We start from the raw sequence: 22,575 nt of genomic DNA, 5'->3' as shown, positions 1-22,575 counted from the left end.
GCCAATCGATTCCTAGTTGCACAATGTACTCATTGATGTGTATCACGAGCGTAGACCCATACACCTTTGCCATCCTTGGCCAACCATGATAGTCCGGTAGTTGCCTATGTCAATGGTTCCCTTGCCTTATGGATTGGATAATGATGTTCATGGTCGAAGGAGATAAGTATAGAAGGCCTCAGCCAGGATTATAACAAGTATTTCTCAACCATCAGTTAAGAGTTTTGATTGAAGGTCTTCATGCAAGATGTCAAGCCACATGAACAAGAATGGTCTCCAACATAATCCTCCTTTGCACCAAGCTTTGAATTTGTTATAAGAGAGGTGAAACCAAGAGCGCAATCAATTTGTTGCTGAGACTAGCAAGAAATCACAAGCCAAAGCATGGCTCCGCTCTTGCATGGCATTTCCCTCATACCACTATTGCTGTCGCTCCTTCTGCTACTACTGCCAGAAGCTTGTATTATATCCTTTGCATAGGGAGCAAAGGATTTACATGTGGCATATAATTCCAATGCCACAACCTTCCCACGGCTAAGTGTCAACCATATCTTCCACCCTCACTCGCCTTTGCGTCCCCCCAACTGCAATGACTCCTGCGTTTGGGAGCTTCGCATTGACCGCCTGGCTGCTGCTCGCTGCTTTAGGACTTCTAACAAATCTCTCAACGCCCCGGCCAATACCCCTGGGGCCAGATCTGCACACAGTATCATGACGGGGTGAAGGTGACTAACTAGTGTTAGATTGTGGCGGCAAGGCATAATCAGCATCAGTCATCCCTATAATAGCATGTGGCTTTTAAGGCTTAAGATTGTGGCATCCTGGCATAATCCAAGTTTGTGAAAGAATCTCGGCCGCCACCTTTCTCACCATCATTCTAGCTCAATGGGTTGTAATGACGGCCACATGGCTACTTCTCATTGTGGTGTTAGGGCATAATCAACATTGGAATTAGCTCAAACACCACCTGTTTCACAATCCTCTACCCATTTTCAATATTTGCACTCTGCGTTCTCGTGACCACGCATCCTAATACTACTCTCTTGTCATTTTCTCCTCTTCATTCTCTCCCACCATTACTTTCTAAGTCTCTTTGGTTGCCTTCTAGCTTTGCATCACATTGAATTTCTCTCTTTCATCCCTTCTTATTTTCATGATCCGTGTTGGGTTATCATCCCTTTGCTCTCAATGCCATGTTGGATCCCTCTACTCTCAATGCCATGTTGGATTACCATCCCTCTGCTCTCAAGATTGTCTGTAGTATTCTCTAAGCTCCTCTAATAACCACTTTCTCTGAGCCCCCTCTGTCTTTGGTACCTTTTGTTGTGTCATCCAAAATGGCTACAGAAGAGGCTTCTATTGAATGGCTTATTGAAGGAGCGAATCTATCACACTCTATCCTGCTCAAGGATGGAAGAAGGATTGTTAGTGCACATTTCCTTCAAAGCCTTCTTCCCCATATGCACAAGCTCATCTACCTTAAGGCAGTCATTGAAGGTGAAGCAACAATGAAGGTAAAGGTTTCATCTGAGTGGGATATCGATGGTCAAGAGCATTACATACTGGATGCCTCCTTGACAAAAAGGTATGCTCTCATCCACAATACAATCATGGCAGCAAGTACTATTAGTGATCTTGAAGAGCCTGGTTCATCATCACGTTGTGTTGCTAGTAGAGTTTACTCCGAAGAGTTTGGCAAAGAAGGAAAGAAAACCTCTCAACCATCTCCTTACGTGGATCTTGAAGAGTTAAGTCCCATTGAGAAGCCTGGTATGTACCACAATTCTTATAAGTTGAGGACTGATGTTGACATTGAGATGATGCAGACTTCACACATTGACCTTGAAGGCTCAAATGAGGACCATTCAAAAGACTAATGTCAGATTAGCAAAAGCATCATACCTTGGATCATGGAGAACAAGCGAGCCAATATACTCAAAAGGCGGATTGCAAATATAAAGCAAAGGAAGCAAGTTACTGAATTACCAAGGGTATACAATGGAAGTATGCTATTGGAATTTCCTCCAACTTTGGAAACATCAATGGCATGAATGGCATGGAGTAAAAATTTGATGGCCACATATGGACTAAACCATCAACCACCAACATGGCTATCTCATGTACAGTAAGGCTTAGTTACTGTGTTGGCTCATTAGAATGCCATAGGATTACTTGCCGTTATTTTGCAAACAATAAGAAGTTTAACACATCCTTTTTTAGAGGCTACCTACAAAAGAAGATTGCTCTTGGACTCTTGACTGAAGAGGAGAGGAACAAGATTGTTTGTCACTATTGTCGTAAGCCTGCTTATTGCATTGATACTTGTAATTGCATAGTATATTATGTAATGCCATTTGATGAAACAATGACTAGATTGATGGTCCATGTTGGTGAACATCAGCACCCCGTGCAGCCAGGAACATCTAAGGCAATGATAGAGAAAACAAAGAAGCTTGTTGCAGATGTTTTGAAGGTGGATAAAAATGCTGGACCATGCAAAGCTCAAATGAGTGTTGCCAAAGAGCTCTTGAATTCATCATTGATGAGAGGAGACAATAATGAAGGGGCAAGTGTGGGAGATATAGAGTTGACCAACTTTCTTGAGCAATTGGTACCACTAGTTGAGAATCAACGGTATGTTTGTTTGTAGCTAAGTGATTTAAAGTTTAATTAACTTTAGAATGGTATAGGGACCTTCTAAATAGTTGACTTGTGATGTTACAGGTTCAAACGGATTGTTGCACAAGAGAAGAAGGCAAGGTTACCTGTTGGGGAAGGTTATGACAGCCTTCTTTTACTAAAGAAAAGGTCTATGTATTCATTCTTCCATGGAAGTTGTTTTCCAGGGCAAGGCTTGCCAGATGAAAAATGTTTTGTTTTTAAAACGGCAACCAATGGTCCAGCATCTGGTGTGGATCTTGTCAATCGCATGAGAAGAGGAGGAAATGGTGATTTGAGGAATTCATGGGTACAATTTGATCACACCCATCGAATGATTGGGTGGAGCACAATGGCATGTCATGTTTATGATCCTAGGTATAACTTCCATCCATCCTTATGTATCCATGATGCTATCATCAAGAGAGTTGTGGTATAATATTTAATAATGTTGGCTTTGTCTACTAGTGTGCAGGAATTAATGACCATCGCCACATGTGAGATGAAAGATGAAGATGTTGCAAGCCAAATCCTATTTTGGGAGATGTTGAATGCCACAATGAAAGAATGTGGGTATCCCCCTGCAGATTTTCATGGTTTCATGTCTGATGAAGCTGGAGCAAATTGGATAGCTGCTGTTAGAACTATTTTCAATGGGGGTCCAAACAACATAATTGTTGGGAGAGAGTGCTCATGTCTCTTCCATTGGGAACAAAGCTTGCATAAGCACACAAGGAAATTCATCAAAGAGGATATGAGGAATTAGCATATCACCATGTGTGAGAATTGGAGATTATGTAAGACAAAGCAAGAAGCTACCAACCAAGAAAAGCTCATTCGGAAGTGGTGGCATGCAGGACATGTCCGTGAGGCCGACATTCCTTCAATGGACATATGGTTTAGTTGGTGGGATGTGCAGATTGCCCATTGGGGGAATCTCATGAGCGCAATATGTATTTTGTAGATAAATGTAGTAAGCTAAATAAATGTAATAAGCCAATCTAATTACCTCCTTTTTTACCACAGGTAACAAAGAGTTCCTTGGAGGAGGCACACACTCCAAGGTCAAATCTAGCTGAAAGCGTGCATGGTAGTTGGCTAGCAGGAGAAGAGTTTTAGACAAAGATACAATTATATGATTGTTATGTCTCGGACATGGCAAATGCCGTATTACAAAGTGCCAAACAATATGCATATATGATTGGAAGGCATGTTGGGGATGGTCCTAACTTGGAAGCCTTGATGCAAAGAGTGGCCTCAAGGAGTACACCTTCACCAGCACAAGTTGCACAAATGGTGCATGAAACAGTTGCAGGGACACCAATGTATGAAGAACCAAGACCATTACATGGGGATAAGTGTGAAGATAGTGGGAGAGAGGGAAGGAGTCTCACTTGCGGCTTTCTCACATGCACAATGGGGGAATACACACAAAGGTGGAGGCTGAAAATAGTTTTCCTCTTCTTAGTTGTGAAAGCCAAAAGAACTCAAGTACAAAGAAAGAGAAGAACCCTATATGTGGGTCTCAAACCAACTAACTAAGGTGGCATACTAACTGAGCCACGAACTAGAGTAGATAAGGATAGCTGTCATCCAGCTATTATTTGTGGGCGGTGTACCAACCACATCTGCAGCTAACAAGTCGGTGACATAAATGCACAACGGTCACCCTGGCATATCGCGAGTGGAGCTCGATATCTCAACACTCCCCCTCGAGCTCAATCCCAATTCCTGCACACCAAGCAAGTCTCTGAACTTGCGCAGCTTCTCTGCGCCCAATGCTTTCATGAATATGTCAGCTACCTGATCCTCTGTGCTGACATAAACTAGATCAATAAGACCTAGTAGAACCTTCTCCCGCACATAGTGATAATGCACCTCAATGTGCTTTGTTCTAGAATGATAGACTGGGTTATTTACCGTGTATACTACTCATGTTGTCATAATAAATGACAACTGGCCCATCTGTAGACTGATGCATATCATAGAGTAGCTTATGCAACCAAGCTACCTCACATGCAGCCATTGCTGCACCCCTGTACTCAGCCTCTATGCTCGACAAGGCAACTATAGGCTGTTTCTTGCTACTCCAAGTGACTGCAGCACTCCCAAAAGAGAACACATATCCACTGGTAGATCGTCTATCAGAAATACTACCAGCCCAATCAGCATCAGTGTATCCATGCAACTGTATCTGAACCCCAGCCTCATAAAATAGTCCATACTGTAATGTGGACTTCACATACCTGAGTATGCGTCTAGCCGCATCCAAATGCGGTTTCCTTTGAGCCTGCATAAACTGACTTACTAATCTGACAGCATAGCTTAAATCTGGCCTGGCAATAGTCATATAAATCAAACTTCCTACTATGCGTCTATACATAGTAGGGTCTTCCAGAAGCTCACCTGCATCTGAGCTTAGCTTCACATTCTGTTCCAAAGGAACTGAAACAAGCTTACAGCCTGTCACCCCATATTTGAATAGCATGTCCAATCCATACTGCCTCTGCAAGAGCTGTATCTCACTTGGTGATCTAATCACCTCAATGCCCAAGAAATAATGCAGCTCTCCCAAATCCCTCATCTCAAACTTCTGCTTCAATAGCATTTTCACATGAAGGATATCTTCATCACTATCACCTGTGATGATCAAATCATCAACATAAATGACAAGCAGCATAATCCCTTTCTCTGTTTTTCTCACATAGAGTGAGAAATCTGCCTGGAATCTGAAAGCCAATATTGACAAGATACTGTCCTATCTTGTCAGACCATGCTCTAGGTGCTTGCTTCAAGCCATACAAGGCTTTCTTCAACCTGTAAATAAACTCAGGATGAATAGCATGAACATAACCTGCTGGCTGCTCCATAAAAACCTCTTCTTGCAAATCACCATGCAAGAAGGCATTCTTTACATCCATCTGATGTAAAGACCATCCCTTTGATGCAGCCATAGTAATGACTGCTCTTATAGTTGCCATCCTTGCAACCGGACTGAATGTTTCTTCATAATCAATGCCATATGTCTGTGCATACCCCTTAACAACTAATCTTGCCTTGTATCTATTCATAGAACCATCTGCATTGTGCTTGATCTTGTAAACCCACTTACATCCAATTGCATTCTTGTCTTTAGGGAAGGGCACCAATTTCCATGTAGCATTTTCTTCCAAGGCATCCATTTCTTCATCGATGGCTTTCTCCCATTTTTCATTTCCCATGGCTTGCTCAAAAGAAGTGGGTTCTGGTTCCTGTATCACTTTGACCATATTATATAGGCATAGTGAATGGCTGTAAATCCATCATATTTCAGCCTATCCACAAGATACCTAAACCTGGTAGACCTGCACAAAATAGGCTCACTTCCAGGTGCTCTCAAAACATCCCTGGTCTTCCTTACTCCAGGTGTAACAACAGAAGGAATACCCAACTCATCATCAATGCTCTGTTCTGAGCCACTGCATTCACCATCCACATAAGAGTGACCTACATTCACATCAAACATGGGCTGATCTACCTTCTCTTTTCCTTTTTGTGATACCTGCGTACCACTATCTACATTGCTTTGAGGAGATTCTCCTGATCTCAATCTGCTTGTCCATGGCGAAGTATGTGAACCACTGCTAGAGGACACTGCAGGTCCACTGATATTTTGTGATTGTTGCTATGAATTCTGTGCAGCATTACCATTTTGTGCATCTACATCAATCATCACATTTACTAGTTTATACCAGCTGCTCATCTCATCAAAAACAACATCTCTGCTCACTGTAAACTTATGAGTAGAAGGGTTATAGCATCTATACCCTTTCTGTTGCAGAGAATAACCAATAAAGACGCACTTCTCAGCTTTTGGATCCAACTTGGACCTCAACTCATTTGGCACATGGACATAGGCAATGCAACAAAATTTTCAAATGAGAAATGTCTGGTTTTCTACCAGTATACATCTCCTCTGGCGTCATGCCATCTATTGCTGTAGTGGGAGTCCTGTTCATTATGTAAACTGCTTTAGCGACTGCTTCAGCCCAATAATAATCTGTTAGATCTTTTTCATTTAGCATGGCCCGAGATACTTCTCCAATATGCCTGTTTTTCCTTTCTGCAAGTCCATTTTGCTGTGGGGTATGACTGCATGAATATTGCTGCTTTATCCCATGCTCTTGTAGGAACCTTGCAAACTCATTTGAGAGGTACTCTCCCCCTCCATCTGACCTTAGGCATTTTATTTGAGTTTTATTTGCAGGCCTATTTCTTTTTCAACCATAGCTTTAAAAGCTTTGAAGTGCCCAAACACTTCACTTTTCTTTTTCATAAAATACACCCAAAGTTTTCTGCTGAAGTCATCAATAAATGTAACAGAGTAGTGACAGCCTCCAATAGATGCAGCTTTAGTATCCACACATCAAAGTGGATTAATTCCAATGGCTTTTTACTCTCTTGAACATGCCTAGGAAATGGTTTCCTTGCCTGTTTTCCAAATTGACAGGCTTCACAAACCTTATGCATTTTTGCAACCTTGAATTTAGGCAATCCTGCAATAATATTTTGGGCTTGCATTGATTTAAGTCGATGTATATTAACATGACCAATGCGTTTATGCCAGATATCAATATCTGCAACTACACCAATCCCATGTGCAAACATTGCTGCACTCAATTCAGGCATGTCCGCATCCAACGTAAACATCATGCCCTTCTTCTTTCCTTTTGCTATCAAGTGACCGTTATTTTTCACATCCTCAACAAAGCATCCATGAGGATTAAATCTGAGCTACAAGCCCATCTCAACCATTTGACCAACAGAAACCAGGTTCTTGGTGATGTTCAGGACATGAAATACATCGTACAGGTATTTCTTTTTCCCATCCTGCATAGACAAAGGAATTTTACCAATCTGCACAATAGGATGTGCAGTATCATCACCAGTCTCCACAAATCGTGGTTTTTCCATTTTCCTTGCATCCTGCATCCATTCTGCATGACCTGTCATGTGGTTTGAAGCACCTGAGTCAACATACCACACATCATTTCGTTCTTCTGCACTTGTCACAGAATTGGTCATATGCTGCACCATAAATAGATGCTCATTTTTGTCATCACCTTGTCTACTGGAAGATGCATGATTGCCTTGCTGCAATTTTCCATTCATAATGTCATTCTGCTTTTTGTAGCAGTCCTTAGCCATATGACCCATTTTACCACAGTAGCAGCATTCAACATTGCTGTTTGCATTTTGGCCTCTCTGCCATCCACCACAGCCTCTTTAGCTCCCCTGCCTCTAGAGTTACCACGTCCTCCCGCATAAGACTGGTTTTCTTGAGTTTGCTGCATATTCTGATTTCTACCATGGCCTGCAGATCGGCCTCCTCTACCTCTGCCTCTACCTCTTCCAGCATTTGAGTAGAAGATAGTTTCTTTTGAAGTTCCGCTTGAAGAAGATGCACCCCCATTTCTCTGCTCTTCAGAAATTAGAAGAGCAAACAACTCCTCAAAATCAAGAAATTTTTCATGGACTGCAATGGATGTCCAGAAGTGTGCATAATCCTTTCCTAGACCATTCAAGGTCACAAAAACTAGATCATCATCTTCCACTGGCGACCCAATGGAAGCAAGTGCATCTGCAATTTTCTTCACCTTCATGTGGTAGTCATTGATGCTCAAATTTTCTCTTTGCACATTGTGCAACTCCTGCTTGAGCTGCATTTTCCTGGCTTGCATATTTGTGCTGTACATTTTTGCCAAGGTATCCCATGCCTCCTTTGGCGTACTTGCATCCTGAATATGCACAATCATAGAATCCGAAATACTGATAGACAACCAATACATAACTTTTCTGGCTCTCTCATGCCATCCTTTAAATGCCTACATTTCTTGTTGATTGGGAACATTAGGAAGAACTGGTTCTTCTTCATTTCCTGTAATGAACTCCCAATAGCCTTTTCCCATAAGGAAATTCGTCATTCTAAACTTCCATGCCTGGAACTTGTTCTTGTCAAGCTTTTCTGTGACAATCTGTGAAAGATAATCAGATGCCATTATAGAACACTGTAAAATATTCTGTCACTGCGAAAAACACAGCTTTTGCCTCACACGGACAGATCTACAAAACTGACGAATGTGGTATTTGACCACACAGTCACTTCCTAGTGACGATTTTGCATCAACAGGCAACAAGCATGATTCTGCAACTCCCAATATCTCTGCACATAGGCATACGATGCAATTTTTGCGGCAACTTTTCACCGACCAATCGAGCAGTGGTTGCACAGCAAAAACAGGGCCTTTTTTTGAGTGCCTGCGAAGAACTTCCGCCTTCAAAACGGGCCTCGAAATGGCCTCTAATCAGAAAAATAAAGTCACCGAGGGCTTCGCCTTTTCCCGCAGCATATACTGCCCTCTCGCCACACCGCAAAGGGCGTCTCAATCTGAGACAGTGCACTCTTGCACTTCTGGCTGTGCTACCTGCAGAGATTTGCTCCCAAACTCGAAATAGGAAAGCAACACTGGTCCTCTTACCAGGACACTGCGAACTTGGTTTGCTTTCTTGAGCTCCTTACCACGAACAAGGCTCTGATACCATGTGAAGATAGTGGGAGAGAGGGAAGGAGTCTCACTTGCGGCTTTCTCACATGCACAATGGGGGAATACACACAAAGGTGGAGGCTGAAAACAGTTTTCCTCTTCTTAGTTGTGAAAGCCAAAAGAACTCAAGTACAAAGAAATAGAAGAACCCTATATGTGGGTCTCAAACCAACTAAGTAAGGTGGCATACTAACTGAGCCACGAACTAGAGTAGATAAGGATAGCTGTCATCCAGCTATTATTCGTGGGCGGTGTACCAACTGCATCTGCAGCTAACAAGTCGGTGACATAAATGCATAATGGTCACCTTGGCATATCGCAAGTGGAGCTCGATATCTCAACAATAAGGTAACAGTCCAAAGAAAGAGAAGCAAGTCATCAAGTATACATTTAGAAAACACCTCACATAAGCCAGGGTATGTGATGGAGAACAGAGATCGTAAGCAAAGAGGGTGGCCGAGAAAAATTAGGTTTGAGACAGAAGGTGGAGATTGGCATTCAATAAAACCGTAAGGTAATACCCAACCAGTGGATGTTAGGGCTTCCACAATGGAGCAAGGTGGAGTTCAAGGGAAGTCTACAAAAACATCATGGGAAAAACATGGCAATGTAGGGGAAGCTAAAGGAGCTCAGAATGAGACCATGCCCACAAGAGAACAAGCCCCAACGGCTCCACCTATGAGACAAGGAGGCCTTCCTAGTGGCCTCTCTATTGTTGAGGGGCCTATCCACCGTACCTTTTGGGCAATTCAAAGGACCTCCAAAAACTCTAAAGTGAAGTGTCTTGGATTCATAGATGGAAAGGTTAAGTGTAATCGATATATACAAAGCAGTTCACAAGGAGTGGTGGCACCTTGTTTCTACTCTAAACGGCGGCATCCAGGGGTAGGAGGACCAAAAGCACAATGGATGTGGTTTTGTAAGGATGATATAACTCATACATGGCACCTAGATCATAATATCATGCATGTTCCTGAACGTCCATCTGTGTGGAAGGTGGATGTGGAAACAAACATCACAAGTGAGGAGATAGGCAATCTCATCAAGGTTGGTTTTAGACTGCAAATAGTGGATCAACCCCATGTAAATTGGAGGACACCAAATGTACCTCAAGGATCAGCACCGATGCCAACTAATTTTTGTGATGCACATGGAGGGTCGGCATCCATACCAAGGAATTTAGCTCAACACACATTGGTAAGAACCACAAAATGGAGGCATGGCATATCTAAGGAGGCTGCAAAAAGAATAGCTAGTGCTCAATCTATGCACACTGTTGTCATGGGAGAAATGACAGTGGAGCTTCTTCATCATAGTATTTTCCATTTGAGAACAACAGGGTCTGACAAGGCTCAGATGTCTTACGATGTGCACATCAAGATTGAACCCATGTGTACATGTCCAGATTTTCAAAAAAGAGAGTTGGGTCAAAAACCTTACCTAGCATGCAAACATATCTATTACATCTTTGTCTGTGTATTGGGATTGGATCCAAATCAACACATGCTTATTCATCAACCAACCCTTTCCACTATGGATGTTTCATCAGTGCTTAGCCGACCTAGGATCAATCCATAGACCTGAATGCAAAATGTAAACTTGGTTGGTGTTATGATAGCCCACTTTTTGATGTGACACTATTTTTTGCTCAAAATTTGTTGTGTTGAGTCAACACAATGTTCTTAATGTGGAACATTTTACTAATTGCTTTGGCCTTTTCAAATAATAGAACTACATGAAAATTGGCATATGCTTACTTGAAGTTTCATTAAACCTTTGTTGCCTTAGCAACAATCCATAGACTTGAATGCATAATACATATTTGCTGGTATTGTGATGGCTCATTTTTATATATGATATCATTTGTTACTGACTTGCAATATAAATTACTTGGATTAATAGCTTTGTCTTTTTTAGTCCATAGAATTGCTAATTTCTTTGGTATTTCCTAGGATAAATCCATAGATACAGGATAAGTAATTACTTTGTTATTTTTTGATTAGTAGGTCTTTTTTTATGGGACTCTAAAAAAGCTCGCAAACTTTGATAAATTTCAGAAAAAGCTCGCATTAAAAAGTTCACAATAAAATTTTCCCCCTCCTTACCCAACTGGCCCACTACCCTAATCATCTGGCAATGAAGTGAGCCATCCATTTTTGGGTTGCTTGCATCAATTGACTGAAGCATCCCTCTTGGTCTCACTCTAAAGAAAAAGCGCATCCTCTGCATCAAAGCATAATCCACAAGGGCACTCTAGTCCTAGAAGACCGTCTAGTCCACTTGTTGGGTCTAGCTCGCCACACGACTTAGAAATGGCTCATCTATCTCTTCAATTACAAGATACCCCTCGAAGATAAAAAATAGCTCCTAGTCATGCCTTCGCCCCAACCCTTGTGTGGATGGGGGCCTACTCTAAGTACCAAAGGAGCTGGCTGGGCCATCCCACTACAACTAACCTATGTGACTCCACTACCAAGCATGCAGCTATCCTAATCCTGAATGTCTGGATGTCTGGATGTCGAATAAGAGGCTACCTCTCAGACTCCTCTCAGCAAAACAATGGGGGTGACCCCGATTAAGTCTACTTTTTAGTCGTTGTAAAACTCTTAAAAGACTCCACATCTTCTCTAGGGGGCCCCTAGTTTCCTATCAGGGGCCCCCAAGAGAAGATCCATCTATGAGACTACTACCATTGACCGTCGGTGCATAGAATGTTCCTAATAAGCCTTCACTGGAGTAGGAGCTTCCAGCACTTTTCCCCTCAATGCCACCTCTCATAGCAAGCTTGCCTAGGAGGGCTTTTCTCTGCATCTCTGTAGGTCGATCATGCCCAAGCCTCCTAGTGCTTGGAGCATTATCATTGTAATTTGTCCTCCAAGAAACTTTGGCTGTGGAATTCCGTATGCCATCTAATCCTACCCACAAGTTATACACCAAGAATCTAAGTTGCCCCATTGATCCTCGATGAAAAGACCAGTCAGATGCTATGTACACAACATTGCAAGAAGTACCTAGTTGGCCACCAAAGCCCTGCCTATTAGGGAGAGCTTGGCTGGCTCCAATATAGAATCTTGTGCCGCACACTCTCCAAAACCTTAGTAATCTACATCTCTATTGAAATGTCCATACGCACTTGACAACCCAAGTATCTCACTGTCTGCCCCTGCAGGATCCAATAAAAGCCAAGGGGGGGGTTGACCCCAATCTCAAATCTCCTGTAAGGAAGTTGTTGGATTTGGTCCAACTGATCCTAGCCCTAGATTCCTTAAAGTATATGTCCAAGGTGCCTCTGACTGCCTCAAGACTCACTACTGAAACCTCTATAAAAAGGGTTGGGTCATCTGCAATCTCTAATCTAACAACTCCTCCTCTTGTCTAATTGGGAGTGTCATTTTGGTGAAGCTTGCAGGCTAAGAATGCAAAAAGTAGCCCAATGACTCGGCTATGAAGAGGAAGAGAAAAGGGACAAGAGGGAAGCCCTATCAAACAAAGAGAGAGAGAGAGAGAGAGAGAGAGACAGAGAGTGAGAGAGAGAGAGAGAGAGAGAGAGAGAGAGAGAGAGTGTGTGTGGGTGTGGGTGAGGGAGCAAGAGAGAGAGAGAGAGAGATAGAGAGAGAGAGAGAGAGACAGACAGACAGACAGAGAGACGGAGAGAGAGAGAGAGAGTAACCCATGTCACCACCAATAAGCATCCCCTTATCCAGGGTTGACACTCTTTAGATCCATCTGCCTAGAAAACCAAGTCTCTGCATAGTGCCCTCCAAAAAAGACCCCTCAACCCTGTAATAATACTTCTCAAAATCCAAGAGAAGGATGGCCAGAGGTTGAGACTCCTCTTTGGCCCAATCTAGTGCCTCCTAAAAGATAAAGAGATTGTCCAAATACCATGCTCCTAGACAACACTTCACTATGTGTCTGATGGACCGAGAGGAGGAAGTTGTAGATGGGGGGAGGCAGATAGCTCAACCCATCCTTGCCCTGGGGTTGGGAGACTAAGTCGCATGTAGGGGTGGTGCGGCAGGCAGCAGAAGTGGACAGTGCTGTTGTAGAGGGACAAGGAGAGGAGGGGAATGAGGATGCGGGGAGAGAAGGGCAGGTAGTGAGGTTGATTGCAGCAGGGGCAATTGAAGCATAGTAACATAGATGATTAGTATCAGGCTTAGAACGTTATGAATAAGAGACTTGGTAAGAGAGTAAGTATTACAATCACAGGCTTAGCTGCTAATGCAATAAGATATGTAGAGAATAAGTGTGGGGAATAAACATGGAGGAAGAGAGTTAAATAAATGTTAGGAAACTGCAAGTATCGTATACTTCTAGGGGATGATGGGTCTAAGAGAGAGTTCATACAACAAGTGTAGTCAGAGCATCAAGTTCATAAGGGGATAAATGGCTTAATAAGAGAGCGTAGTGTTTCATAAGGGGATTGGTGGTTTGTGGAGTGAACATGTATGGGAAGGGAAGTGTACAGAATATCTAGGTGGCTTTTAAAGAGACCATAAAAAAGTGTTGAAGAGTAAGCATGGCAATGCTTGAGGTATGGTCATTTCATGAGAGAAATGTAACATGAGTAGATATGTATAAAGAGTAGCTTTCTCAGAGTTTGTAGAGGTAGGTTGTCAAGATTGAAGTAGGTAAGTGTGAGGTAATTGTCATCAAGCTTGAAGTATACAAGTGTGAGGTAGAGGGAAGGGTCTTGGCAGTAAGCGAGCGAGAAAGATTGTGGAAGAGCATACAAAATACAATGTAGGAATTCGAAAACTTGAGCAAAAAGAAGGGCAGACTACAAATTACAAACTTGAGCTTCTCTGATGCAATTCGGAGAAGGGTCATGATGCAATAGCTTTCTGGAATAATGCGTAGAGGAGTAGATGGAGAGATGAGTAGGTAAGAATGAGAAGGGTGGGCATAGGAGGAGGAGGGTTAGGCTATAAATATGAATGATAATTTAGGGAAGGTGGAAGGCCTAGAGGGAGGGCCAACTATTGGGTTCAGAGGTACATATGTAAGAAAGGGTGGAGGTAAATAAACCACATTCAATTATTATAATAGAGGTAAACATTGCAAGACCATTAGATGGGCTTAAGTGAGATGCGTTACAGCTATATATAGCTTGCCCTAACTCAACCTAGTCCTCAGCTATAGATATGTCTATGATACATGAATACAATCACTTCTTCTTGGAGCAATATTGAGTCTCACTCCTCTCTCCCTCTCCTTCCAACAAGAGCATGGGCATTAAGAAACAGGAAAGACGAGTGTAGAGAGGAAAGGAGATAGGAGTAACGAGTATATAGCTAGAAAGAGGAGAAAGGGAGGATACACGATTGTAGAGCTTGAGGATACACATGATTGTGAAGCTACAAGAAGCTAAAATGTAGCATGAAAAGAAGACTACAAAGGTAAAGAGTGTCTAGGGTAGAGGAAGAACCTAGGAATCCATCATGGAGACGTTTAGTCAAGATGAATGTGGAAAGAGGAAAATTTGATGGATGTTCAAAGAAAGTAGAAGGGTGAAAAGACGTGTGTGTGTGTGTGGAAGATGAATTGATAACTTGACTTCTATTGTAGTGGTTTTGATACAACAAAATTTTATATGATTTTAATGAGAGAGAGAGGGGCTTATTACTAAGATAAACTGATCTCTTTTTTTGCTATGGTAGATCCATACTTTATGGTGACTATTCAAGGTTACAAGGAAGGACTATTCAAGGTTTCAAGGAAGGATTTTTGTGTGAAGCTTCAATACAAAGTATATACTTTTGATAGTGGCATGACGAATCATGATAGAGTATCATTTATTTTTCAACCTCTTTTATCACTTTCATAGTCCTTGCAATTCACTTTGGGCTACAGAAATTCCAAAATGACGATGTTGCATAGCGGGATGTCATTGTAGCGTTAGAGTCCAAATGGTTAAGGACACTTTCTCAAAATCATATTTAAAATAGTGGGACACTTGCACAAAATTCCCATCACATTTCTACTAGGTGTTTGGCTAGAAACTTTCCAAGCATTCTCATCGCATAACTTTCCTCAATTCTTGCCCTTTGGCATTTCAAGTTTTATCCCTTTCTATTAGTGATTCAAATCTATAGACACTCTAAGTTCAAACCCCCCCTACATCACGTGCTTTCAACAAAAGGCTTTTAAGTACCGCTAAGGTATGTATACTTTCTGTAACTCCACAAGAAAATAGCACCCTTTTTATTGAACTCAAGTGATATCTTACATATTTCTTACTAAACTACCCAGGCTTAAATAAGTCCCTTTTAGTCCTCCATCTTATTCTTCTTCAAGAAATTATTCTATCAAACCCTATTATCCTGCAATTTCTCATTCCTTTGATGGGCATGGATGTTTTGCTCATTGTAAAAATGTATTCTTTGTAGGCCTCTTTTGCTTCAACATGGTCACACACTTTTCAAATTCAAGTATAATTCACAATTGATGTCTTCACAAGTAATCATTTGGATATGTAATCAGTAATTATGATTTAGTATGGATTTTAGACAAGATAAAAAATAGGGGCAAATATTAGCTCAATGGTAACTCTAGAGGCTTCTCTAAGGTGTGTGGGCTAATTTTTATAGCTTCAAATTTGGTAAATTTGCCCAAATTTTAATATAAATTTCTCATACTAGCTCCAAATTGAGGGCTCCAAGTACTCAAATTGATCACCACAAGTCGTTTGGAGCCATTCGTAAGGTCAGATTTTTCAAATTATAGCTTATTAAAAACTTGTATATGAAGCTTAATTATACCTACACCCATTGAAGCCTTGAAAATGGTAGCATGGGCTAATATTTCTAACTCTATATTGGGGAAAGATTTGCCCAATGGGCTACACTTCCATAGTTGTAAAAGATTTATGCAATTACTTACACTCTATAACTTTTTTCCCCTCCTATTTCTTACCTTTCTTTTAGAATGATAGTACTGTGGCTTAAATGAGGGATAAATACAAGAGATAAAATTAAAGACAATGCTTCAAACTTTCATGTGTATTCCCATCAAATGGTAAAAAATAGGTAATAGTTTTAAAATTATTGTATGGATTCCAAAATTTTAGCAAGTATAAGGTTGGAATCAATAAAGCTTTTGTAAGTTTCCATAAATACATCAAGTCATAAAAGCGCTACCATAATGTCAAGACTTGCATCACAAGGACAGAGTGTCTCTTTCTAGGCAAGAAAGAGTGAAGGATCATCACTAAGGATCTTCTTTCTACGAATTTCATACACTTTTTGCATCTATCAAGACAAAGAGGCACTGCAACAATATCTTTAAAAGAGATTGATGAACCTAGATTGAATGAAGATGATACTTTAGGAAAGAAGATAGAGGGATACACTAATGGAGCTATGTAAAAAGCAAATGGTTCTATGGCCTCCATATCTCTAGATAGGAACATACGTGATTAAATGAAAATGTCATAGCAAGAATTTGAGAAAGGTAGCAACCTTGAAGCATGTATATGGGATCCCACAACATCTCATCTCAATAGATAGGAATGTACTTGATCAAATGAAATCATCATAGCATGTGTGGTGTGGAAAGGTGACTGAAAACTAGGTGTCTAGGTGGGACACAAGTCACTTCAAGGAATCTCCAAACCGGTTTATTGATTACGACTACGCTTGTTCTACTTTCCTTTCCATGGATTGGTTGCATTGCAAATCGTGCTATTATGGAAGGAAATATTGGTGGATTCTTCCCGATTCTAGAGGTCTAGGGAGATGGACGTACTCATTTTGTTCTACCCCTCTTGCCTTTCAATTTTGCATGATGTAATATATTCTTTGCTTTGTGGGACATCATGTATATAAGGTAGGCATCATATATATAAGGTAGGCATTATTTTTCACTTTATGGGATCTGACGTGGTCAAAGGATCAATGAAAAGTAATCAGCTCTACTTTTTTGAGAGAGAGATATAATTGGATATATCTAATAAAGGAATTAGTCAAATAAAGGATGTGGTGGGAAGAAATTGTTTGGGTGGTCAGGACAACCCACTTCAAGGCATCGTTAAAGTTGAAGTACCATATGTGACACTTCCTTGTGTGCTTTCATGTTGGCATGGTGTCTTTGCCACTCTAATTGAGTTTTGCATCACCTTGTGGATGAAAGTATTCAAGGGCCAATTGTCACGATTTAAACTCGGCAACCACACTCTAATCTTCATTTTTATATGCTGTAGTGTTTCCCACTTCGCCATTAGGTGACTTGAATGGTTGTAGTCAGTGCATTTGTTATGGATGTGGTGGTCCATGTACTTGTTGTGTCAATGCCATTTAAATTAACAAACTTTAGAAGATGGTCTAAATTGCTCACACATTTCAATGATTAGTCAGTGCATTTGTTATGGATGTGGTGGTCCATGTACTTGTTGTGTCAATGCCATTTAAATTAACAAACTTTAGAAGATGGTCTAAATTGCTCACACATTTCAATGATAAATTAGAAAGCATGTCCCACAATACCTATAATGCAACTCCTGATGTGATGTGACAACAAACCTTTTAGGGGACATCAAAAGCACTACTATACATCAAAAAAGTACTACTGTACATCAAAAAAATGAGGCCTCATGGCGCCGCTTCGTTCTCTTTTGTTAAGAAAGGTGACGAACACTATATGAAATGGTTCAACAACATGTGCTATGCTTCTGAAAGGGATTGTGTGCCAAGAAAAGATCTTTAGCAAAGATACACTTATAAAAGAGATTGCAAATCCCATTCTAGACATAACTCATCTTATAAGTTGCTATGATACCTTTACGGTGAGAGGGAGATGGTAACTTAAACTTTAAGGCGGGGCACATCATGCTTTATCCTTAGGGTATACCGATTTTGACACATAAAACACTAGGCATTATGGGGGTGTTAAGTCCACTTCTTACATGAAGTTATGCAAGTGGTTAAATCTTTTAATTATACAAGTTAAAGTCTAACCTATGGCTTATGTGTATGTTGTTCTCTTTTAATAAAAGCCCACAAGTTGTTTTAGAAGACATGTTTTTAGAAGCCCCTTGGCCCATCCCACCCCATTTGGCATATCCTATCTCACACAAGTGCATCATGTCTAGAGCACTTTGCTCTTTGCAATGTGGATGCATGCTGTGCTGAATGGTGAGTGACGAGCCTGTGCTGAGGCTCTGACAAGACCAATTTTGAATCCGTGGCTGTTGTCTTGTGAAACATCCAAATCCTTTTGGAACCTTATTATTGTTATTTGAATCATCATTATGAGAATTGACCGATCTTAATTCTACGGACATAACATGGCAAAAGGCAGATTGATCGGGCATTAACATTCAAACATGGAATGCCTAGTGCAAATTTCTGGTGTTCACATGTTTGGGATTCAAGTTTTTCAAATGGAAGAGAATGATTCTGTGGGAGACAGGAAACGTGGTATTTTGCTAGATAGATGAAAGACAGATTGGCTTTTTGCTAGTAGCGGGGCAGCCCGACCAGTAGACATCTCAGTGCGCAGTGCTCACTCTGAGTGAGGGGGGGGGGATGTGGTTGAGTTGAATGAGCCAACCTGGGTTCTCTGGAGCATATTTTAAACATGAATTATTATTATTGCAAAACATGACACAGTGTGTGACGTCATCGATGAAGACTTTAAATCCTACTTCTATTTTTCTTCTTCTTCTTCTTCTTTCCATCTTCTTCCATTTTCTTTCCTGTCTTATTTTTGTGACACAATCTCATCCCATCCATCACCTCCCTCAATCAATTCGCATCGCCATTCGTTTGCACAGAAATCGACGCACACAACACACATTTGCTCCTGCTCTTGTGCTTTTTTCCTGATCGAGATTCCCTGCACAGAGAAGTTGGCGCATCGAAAGCTCCGGGCTTTTTTGCTCATCGAGAATTGACTGCAGAAGAGGAGTTGGCGCGCAGAAATATGAGCTTTTGCAGCAGGCGGAACTCCTTTTCTTTTGTGTGTGCCGCAGCAGAAGCGCAGATCGTCAAGGAAAGGTGAAGCTCCAGAGGAAGAGCGGTAAGCGCAGGAGGAATTTGCGTTGTTCGTTCCTCGTGTTCCGGTGGCATCGATCGTCGTAGAGACGCCCGCAAGCAGCAGCAGCAGCAGCGGCGGCGGCAGTAGCGGAACTGAAGAGAGGCGATTCATTCTCTCCCCAGTAATAATACCTGTAGCAGGGGGAGTTCCTCCGTCGTTAGAGCTGCTGCAGCAGCAGAGCAGTAGCAGAAGATTGGTGCAGATCGGGCTTCAGTGCTTCGGAATAGGAATAGCGGCAGGAAAATTTGCAGAAAGTTACTGGACAGAGGAGGAACTAGTCGTCCGATTCTTTCAGTATTACCGTGGAAGCGCCGAAGACAAGACGCAGGTCGTGCCATTCGAGCAGGTGTCAATTGATCGCCTTTCGTTGTTGCTGCTTTCCCCTTTCTGCGATCATCATACTTGCCGACAGGTAATCCAACGTCCTTCTCGTTTGTTTGTTTCACACTTTCGGCGACACGACCATATCCAGAGAATTCTTCGCGTCGGAAAGGCCGCGCATTTCTGCCTCAGCATTTAAGCAATGTTAAGCAATTAACGTTGCAAGGCATTTCTTAAAGTCAGAAGTAGAATTATGCAACGATTGGCAACAGAATTTACACAGAGATGGAGCTGGCATTCCGTGTGTTTTCGCAGGAAGTAGAAGCCACTGCGCTTTTGAAAGCATACGAAGCCTATTGGATGCACAACGCCTTCCCTTCAGGACAGTGCGCGAATTTTTGCAGCCATCTCCAACAGAAGAAATAACCGTTCATTGAACGTCGTGGATGTTTCATACTCAAAGGCCTTATCGTGGCAACGAATTCCTTCCTCTTTCTGTTATTCAAAGGTGTCTGGTCTATATCTTGCCTTCTTTCTGTCACGTCCCAAGCCTCACGTATAATTTCATCACCATTTTGTCACGTAACAATCGCCATGGCGTGCTCTAAGCATTTACCTTACGCGGAGAGCTGGCAAGCGGGATCGTCAAGCCAATGGAATCGAACCTGCTTGGACAGGCGATTGCCTCGAGCTCTTTCTCATACCCTTCCTGCGGATGTATATACAATCCTCCAATCAGTCGACATGCCTGCATGCAAATTGCTTCCAAACAGAACTAAGCGGTCGTTTATCGTCAGCGAACGAGCATCATTGATGAGAACGATTTCGAAGAACCAAAGTCCGAGTTCTGCTGTAGTGTCGTCCCATCTTTATTTGAGCAAGGTTTTTGATCAACATAAGGCAGAAAAAAGGTCAATTGTGAGAGCTTCTAGTACCTACGGTGAAACGGTTGAAGAAACGATGAATGTAGGCGGAGTGTCACTTTCGAAGAAAGACATACAGATTGCGTGTGGGGCAGCTATCGCCGTGGTGTTTACGGTGGCGAACAAAGTCTTTTACAAGATGGCTTTGGTTCCGCTAAAGGAGTATCCGTTTTTCTTGGCGTTAATGAATACATTCGGGTATGTTCCGGCTTCTTCAGATCATCAATTTAATACAGCTTCTGCCTTTTTAATTATAGTTTGTGCTGTTGCAAAATGCAAAGCATGCTTGTAACGCCGCACGAGCTATGGCTTGTCAAAATTTTCAGAAAAAGAACGTTTTGTTTATGAGCCGTTCTCAGATCTCTACTTCATAGAATTATCCACACATTATCAACGCATGCTATTATGACTGATTTAATATGTTACCTGGGAGTGTACAAGCAAGGCAAAACATTTGAGTTGTGGGGGTAGAGGTTGTCGATCAAATGTAAATATTAGAAGCGTCTTCTCTCTTTCTGGGCAATCGTCATGGTTGAAATCTACTTTTTAACCTCTACGTAGAAGAGTACATATTATAACTTCCATTTAAGCAGCTCCTCATGTAAAGCATATGCTAGAAAATTTATTTGGAAATTTGCACCTCTTTGAGTTAAGGTCGATCTGGTAAGTATCCTTTCATAGAATCAAGGCTCACACAAAACACAGGTACAATCATAGTTAGGACAGAGAACCCTTATTGATTCAACTCAGAAACTCTAGAATGCCCAACCTTTGTTGACCTTGTCATGATATGAGAGGGTTTTGACCTGTGACTGTCGCCTCGCTGCATGGATCTCCTCTTGGTCTTTGCTTGTTTCAGGAATGCTTTAATATTTTTTTTCAGTGAGGTTGGCAGATGCTTAGATTATTCCAGCTCCTTCTTTATGAAACAATTTGCTTCCTTGTGCATAAGTCACTTGTGGTGCCTACATTTGATCTTCTTCTATCTAGACTTTAAGTCGATATGATGAATCAAACAGTCGGATAAGCTAAGCTCGATATGGGCAATAGCTCTGTGGTTCTTTTGCTTCTTTTTCATTGTAGTTGCTAAGTGTCATTTCTTTGATTCTTTTCAGTTTCTGAACTCTCTATTGTAGTTAGCTGAGCATCAGCACCGTCAATCTGAAGAGGATCCACCATCTCTAGAATGGGAATAAAAAGATGGAGACATGGCTGAGCAAGTACAATGCCTCATTTTATTGGTAGAGGATGACTTGTTTTCCCCATACACATACATCATTGATGATTTGTTGAGAGAATCTCATTGACATCATAGATGATGTCACACACAGGTCAAATTAAATAAAATCCCCAAGGGTTACGTGACCCTTCAAGCTCACATAAGACAAACCTTAACCCCTTTCAAAATACTAGCCTAGAACCTTGTTCACACTACAAACACTGAAATACCCCAACAAACTTGTCAATAGCTTGGCTTTGATACCATGTTAAAGGAACCGAGTTGCTTGCATACAGCCAACTCCTATGCAGCGGAGTAGATGTCTTGAGATATCACAATGAAACTTCAAATGCCAGCTCACTCCGTGTTTTTGAGCCCCAAAGAAAATAACTTTCTATATTAATGCTTGAAAAACCAACCATACAAATCAGCTCTCCCTTAGGTGCTGATCATGGGGGACAATATACAAAGAAAGTGGCTAAGAGGGAAACCAACCTGTTTTCAGAGAGCCCAGCTCACTATCTAGGGAATCTCTGAAACAGGGGCTAACAACCAAAGAGGAGGGCTATACAACCAGCAATCCCTCGCGGTCGGCGTGAGAGTATAAAATATGCATGCAGGCCAAGCCTTGCAGAAATACTCCTGCCTTTCGACGGCCAATCTAGATCCCACCGTTTCGTGCTCCCATGTGACACGCAGGGTGTAGATGATATCTTCCCAGGTGGCGACTAGAGTGGCCGTGGGTGGAACAACGTGCTCACCCATCACCAGACTCTATCCTTCAAAGAGGAAAGAGAGTGATGCCAAGCCGGCGGGGCTGCATCTTGTAGCT

General features: G+C 41.7%; 1 protein-coding gene and 1 pseudogene across 1 annotated transcript in view; both read left to right on the top strand.

Annotated features, from left to right (window-relative positions):
• The first annotated feature begins 2,812 nt into the window (after positions 1-2,812).
• LOC147896216 (uncharacterized) lies at positions 2,813-20,051 on the top strand (annotated as a pseudogene).
• Positions 20,039-22,575, top strand: part of LOC147896215 (protein CLT2, chloroplastic-like) — a 28,553-nt gene continuing 26,016 nt past the window's right edge. Inside the window, exon 1 of the mRNA XM_087382342.1 lies at positions 20,039-20,722. Coding sequence (XP_087238468.1) covers positions 20,196-20,722 — 527 coding nt within the window. The 5' untranslated portion in view covers positions 20,039-20,195. The remainder of the gene's footprint in view (positions 20,723-22,575) is intronic.

The sequence above is a fragment of the Dipteris shenzhenensis genome, chromosome 12 (assembly GCF_047967505.1).
Source record: "Dipteris shenzhenensis isolate YYH24624 ecotype China chromosome 12, Dip_SZ_1.0, whole genome shotgun sequence".
In the NCBI taxonomy this organism is placed as follows: domain Eukaryota; kingdom Viridiplantae; phylum Streptophyta; class Polypodiopsida; order Gleicheniales; family Dipteridaceae; genus Dipteris; species Dipteris shenzhenensis.
The sequence above is the reverse complement of the archived record's forward strand: the minus strand, read 5'-3'. Positions and strand labels throughout refer to the sequence as shown.